The 6,004-nt window shown below is 45.7% G+C and overlaps 1 protein-coding gene across 1 annotated transcript; it reads right to left on the bottom strand.

The window, feature by feature from the left end:
- Positions 1 to 322: 322 nt before the first annotated feature.
- LOC109772765 (L-type lectin-domain containing receptor kinase SIT2) lies at positions 323 to 2,970 on the bottom strand. The gene has a single exon (XM_020331461.4). It carries the CDS (start codon positions 2,644 to 2,646, stop codon positions 607 to 609), a length of 2,040 nt encoding a protein of 679 aa, XP_020187050.1. The 5' UTR covers positions 2,647 to 2,970; the 3' UTR covers positions 323 to 606.
- Between the last annotated feature and the right edge of the window lie 3,034 nt (positions 2,971 to 6,004).

Genomic DNA, 6,004 nt, shown 5'->3' with positions numbered 1-6,004 from the left:
TAGAATCAGAAGTTACCTGGCCACGGTGTGAGTGTGACAACGGGAGGCACGCAGAGGGGCACAATGGCAGTAATTTTAGATTGGCTTAAAATGCACTCACGGTACTTAAATTTGTAGCCTAATCTCACTCTGATCATTGTTCTAAAAAATGATAATTTACAATTTTAATAAATAAAAAAATGATGATTTATGGTCAACGGAGACGACTTCGGGGCCCATGTATTTGGCTTGCGTGGCATGTTTTGACCGGTCCATGCGCCTGCTCGCAAAGTGCACATCCAATTTATCACACGTATCCTTTTCTATTTTTATTTTTCATCCTTTTTGTCTACATTTCATGAGTCTTCAACATTTAAGTTTTTTTATTTGTTTTCACTTACTTTTATATTATTTTGTACTCACCATTTTCCTTTTCTTCTTGACAAATACATGAACATTTTTGAAGAGATGCATGAACAAATATTTTTTTGTGGGGAAAACTTCTGATCTATTCATCTTCAATAATGGTAGCACAACGAACACGAAAAATAATAAAAATTACACCCAGATCAGTAGACCACCTATCGACGATTACAAGCAAAAAATAGTTGATTACAAGCAAAAAATTCATCTCCCATCTAGAAGAACCGTTGCCGACGACACGTCAGATACACTGCAGATGGTCATCCCTGGCGGAGGGCATGACATGATGTATGAATCAAACCCTTCATTCTCCATGAGAACCAACATGCTGTAGCTCATGTATGTCGATGGTAAATCAGGAACTAATTGGACACCATCGAGGTATTGCATGACCTTTTGCACAGGAGGCCTCACATTGGGCGATGGGTGCGTGCACAACAAACCTAGTTTGAGCACAAGAGTGACCTCATCTGTGTTGAATTTACCCATGAGGCGTGGATCCACCGTGTCAATGATTGAGCCATTGCGGTGGTGTTCAAGCACCCAGTCGACTAACACCACCCTATTGTTATGCTGACCACTTTCAATGGGCCTGCGTCCACAGACAACCTCTAGGAGAAACACACCAAATGCAAATACATCGGTTGAAGGTGTTGCCTTCCCAGTGCGTACAAGTTCTGGTGCGAGGTATCCCATAGTGCCAACCACATGTGTTGTTTGAGCATCAGTGCCATGATCGTACAACCTTGCTAGGCCAAAATCGCCGAGCCTTTCATTCATCTGCTTATCTAAAAGCACATTGCTTGCCTTTATATCTCGGTGGATGACGACTTGTTCCCAATCCTCATGAAGATACAGTAAACTTGATGCAACACCTTTGATGATCCAATATCTTTGAGGCCAATCCAAAGTTGGCCCATTGTTATTGTACAAGTACTTGTCAAGGCTACCATTTTCCATGTAGTCATACACCAAGAGAAGTTCACCATTGCGCCGGCAATAGCCTTGTAACTGTGCCAGATTCCTGTGGCGGAGACGACCAATGGTCACCACTTCAGCAATGAACTCTCTTATACCTTGTCTTGAGTCATGTGATACTCTCTTCACCGCGATTTCCAAATTGGATCCAGGAAGTACCCCTTTGTATACTTTGCCAAACCCTCCGGCACCGAGTAAATTTCCATTCTTGAATGCATCAGTGGCACGAAATAGATCTTTATATGCGAACCGGTGTGGGCCGAACTCATCCTCCCAATCTTCGCGCACCTCAGCAAATCGACGCCGACGCCACACAAAGAAGGAGGCGGCAGCTAGCACCGCGGCGATGATCAATACGGTTGCTAGTGGTAGCACGAGAGCCAAGACCATGGACCGATGCTTCGAACCCACACGTGGCAGTGCTGGAAGCTTAGAGAAATCAAGAGGCGGGGCAGGCCCGTCCAAGCTGAAGCTCCATCCAAGCACATAGTGGTGCGTTGACACCACGCCGGATGACGACGAGAAGCCAACATACATTGTCTCCGTGAGGACAGAGGAGAGGTCAATGGCTTCAGAGAGGAGAGGATACCTGGGTTTGGGCTCGTGCGCAGGAGCCAGTGTCACGTTGAGTTGCCTGGCCTGGCCATCGTAGTCCACCCACACCTGCATCGGCTCGCGGCTGTTCAACATCAGGTCTCGAAAGGTGGCACCGTCATCGCCGTAGTAGCCGGCCGGCTTGGCCTTCCGCGAAATGAGGCTGTTGACGTTGATGCCCACGTGGTTGCTGTTGATGTCGCGGAACTCGGGGTTCATGATGGTGTCGAGCTCGACTGCCAATATGTGGTCGCTCGCGGCGCCGTTCGTGGCGTCGAGGAGGCCCAGATACTGCCCGGCGATCGCCGTTGAGAAGTTGGTGGTCGGGGCGACCACGAAGGCGAGCCCTTGGTCGCTCAGGCCGTCGTAGTTGGAGACGATGGCGAACACGAAGGATGTGGAGAAGGAGCGCGCCACGGCAGTGGAGTTGGTCGCCCCGTTGACGTCGAGGAAGCGGAGAGGGGTGGGGTTGAAGGCATGGCCTTTTGTCTGGAGAGTGAAGTTGGTGAGCGCGAGCAGGCCGTTGGGCATGACGGCGGCGAGACCATCCAGCGTAAGGTTCGCCGCCGCGAAGCCCTGGAAGGCGAACTGGCCCTCGCCGGCGGATGAGCACGGGACCAGCTCTCCGCCCATGCTCAAGCTCAACAGCAAGAGCAGAAGAAGAGCCGGCATGGTTTCTTGCCAAATTTAGTCCTGCTGGCCTGCTGCGCTTCCTTCAAGAGAAAGCAACTCAATCGGTACAGTTTTTGGCGGGGTGGAGATTGGTCGCAGCGCTGAGGCGCACCGCGCACCTTGGCTGAAAGTCATGGAGATAATGGCATGCCTGGCAGTATCAGAAGGAGCCGAGGTCGTAGTTGCGGTGAGTACTAGTCTACTACTGATTGATTTGTTCTCTTTGAATGAAAAAGGCTGCTACACATTTGTCTTGGTGTGCATGTAATACCTAGCTGACACGGCGCCTGTGTAGACCGGAGAAAATTCTGCGAGAGTTCTTGTCAAAGATGGCTGCTTATGAAATTGCAAATGGTTGATATTGCGAGCTGGGGAAGCGCAGTGCCGTGCAGCGTGGTAGCGTCACCTGGTTGAAAAGGAGGATTGCTGACCATTCACCTTCAGCCGTTCACATGAAGAAACTAATATCTAAATTGTGGATGTCACCTAGACGGCTAGACCAGTTCAGTTTATTTTTTCAACAATCATAGCACATCAACCTTCAGTCCGTTTTCTGCAGTTTAATTTTATAGAAAAAACATACCACGTCTAACTTTATAAACAAAGCCATAACGGCAACATCATCCAACAAACAAGCGATAAATCACCAATGGACATAGTGCCACGAGAGGTTGTAATCTTAACCACACATTCCTCCAAGATGCGTGCAGTATACATACCAATAATCATGTATAAAATGCTTCAGCATTTCATAATGATAGTATTAACTTACGTATGCCAGACATCAATAACTACACCGGACCCACAATTTTAAATAGGAGAGTTACTCTCCATTTATGTGGAGCAGCTGGCCAATGCTAACCTGCACTAATGACGGACTAAATTTTTCTTCCCTTTTCTATCCACCATGCTAATCCCTTCGATAAGCCAAATACCATGCGAAAAGACTCTTTCGCGGTCGACCGCTCGAGCGAGCGAATATTTTCTTACGGCAACATCAGCGAAGGATGTAGGGCCACCACGTGGGATTGATGAACCAAGTCAAAAGTCTGCCTCCGTGAATTCAGTTGATGGGGCCCAGTGTCTCCTACCATAAATCTCTCTGGCCCCGTTATTTCAACCGGTGGGGGGCTTGCTGCGTCATTTAATTAACCCTCACCCAGATTTGTTTAAGGAAACTTGACTTTGTTTAGACCGCTGTCCGAAATCGGGCGTCGGAACGAGCGCGCGCGGAATAGCCATCCCCAATACCATGGCGTTCAGGTAGGGGACGCAACTCCATGCCGCGTGAGGGCTATCTGCACTAAGCTGTATTGAACTATGACGCACAACCAAATTCCTTAGATGTATCACTTTCTTACCCAAAAAAATCAGTTGGTTCATTCAAACTCGAATTATGAAAAATACAATTTGTATTTTAAAATGCAACCTTAATAAAGAAAGTACATCAATTAACAGAGCATCAGGCAAAATTTAATAGGACAACCAAGATATATTTTTACACGGCTTAATAGAGAATACTGAGACATCACCAATATGACTTTGGTTTTGATCTCAGCTTTACAATCGTACTTTGGATGTTAACCAAAAATTACAATACACGTTTGTGAACAAATTAGGGACATCAAAATACACCCTCAATTTCTAACTGAACTTTACAATATGAAAATATCTACAAGCTGTATTTAATTACCAAAATATATATGAGCAAGTTTATCATGGTTGCAGCTAAGTTCGTGTGCTCGGCCGATGATATGTACTAGTAGTACTGTATTAGTCGATAAATGTATGTTTAATCAATGTGCCAGTAGTATTGCAGCTAGGTTTCTTTGATGAGTGACATTAATACTCCACTAATCCATACTATGCGTGCACTAAACAATCTACTAGTGTAATAAAAAGAAGAAGAACTAACTGCACTACTCCATACCGCAGGCTGGGTGAGTAATTTTAACTAGGAACAGGCCTCATTTACTACCGCCCAGGTCACGAATGTTAATTGCACTGATGAGTAGCCTGTCACCCTGCACCCTGATCATAAACACACCAGTCTTTCTACATTAAATTCAGTTATAGCTGGCCCACATCTACTTTATTAACGTTGTGTATTCGCTCACTTATCCATGTGTATTGCCGCAGTATCCAATCAATCGCTATATTAAGTACAAATCGTCTAGCAGCAATCATCGATCAGGATAACATCCTCGTGTGCCACCATGTCCCAAAAATTTACGTCCACAAACAAGTAGGTAGAAACTGATACAATCAAGTTCAAGCCATAAAAGGCCACCACTAGTGCAGTTAAGTCTTAAGAAAACGGTTTAAGCCCACACATTTTCAAACCGTTGGCTTACGAAGGTGTGCGATATGGGAGGTTCATCTCACACGATACATGATAACATCGTGTGATAGGGCCCGAGAATGCAACCGTTTTGCAAAAAGCAATCATATGAGATGCTCAAACCTGTCCAACACGTGACTACTGATGTAAGGCTTTCAATACATAAACTTCACAAACGTTTTGTACACCAAAATGGTGTGGGGTTATCCGGTTATAGATTTATTGCACACACTATTTGTGACTTAGCGTTTGCTATGCGATCAACATCGGAGAAGATTACTCGACTTGGAGGGTTTGCGAAAAGATGTCTATCACAAATATTTAATCTACCACCCATATCACGCATGTTCAAGAAATGCAAAATGTGTGCGGTGCTAGTACTGTCGCAGATGATTTCTATATGCTAAGCGTGTGTGATACGTCCCAAACGTATCTACTTTTCCAAACACTTTTGCTCTTATTTTGGACTCTAATTTGCATGATTTGAATGAAACTAATCCGGACTAAAGCATAATTGACATGGTGTTATTTTTGTGCAGAAATGAAAGTTCTCGAATTGAGATGAAGATTTACCGAGAATTATTTCAGAATATATAAAAAATATTGATGAAGGAAATTACCAGAGGGGGGCCACCAGGGCGCCACAACCCTAGGGGGCGCCCACCCCCTGGGGCACACCTGATAGGCTTGTGGGCCCCTGCTAGCTCCCGCAACCCTAACTCCAACTCTATAAGTACCTATTCGCCAAGAAAAAAAAATCAGAGAGAAGGAATCATCATGTTTTACGATACGGAGCCGCCGCCATCTCCCGTTCTTCATCGGGAGGGCTGATCTGGAGTCCGTTTTGAGCTCCGGAGAGAGGGATTCGACGCCGTCGTCATCCTCAACCTTCCTCCATCACCAATTTCATGATGCTCACTGCCGAGAGTGAGTAATTCCTTCGCAGGCTTGCTGGACGGTGATGGGTTGGATGAGATTTATCATGTAATTGAGTTAGTTTGTTAGGGCTTGATCCCT

Source organism: Aegilops tauschii, chromosome 2 (assembly GCF_002575655.3).
Source record: "Aegilops tauschii subsp. strangulata cultivar AL8/78 chromosome 2, Aet v6.0, whole genome shotgun sequence".
NCBI lineage: Eukaryota > Viridiplantae > Streptophyta > Magnoliopsida > Poales > Poaceae > Aegilops > Aegilops tauschii.
Note: the sequence above shows the minus strand (reverse complement) of the source record. Positions and strands in the feature narration are given on the sequence as shown.

Bases quoted from the DNA above. Each gene is read 5' to 3' on its own strand.
- LOC109772765 (XM_020331461.4), bottom strand. From the start codon at position 2,646: ATGCCGGCTCTTCTTCTGCTCTTGCTGTTGAGCTTGAGCATGGGCGGA.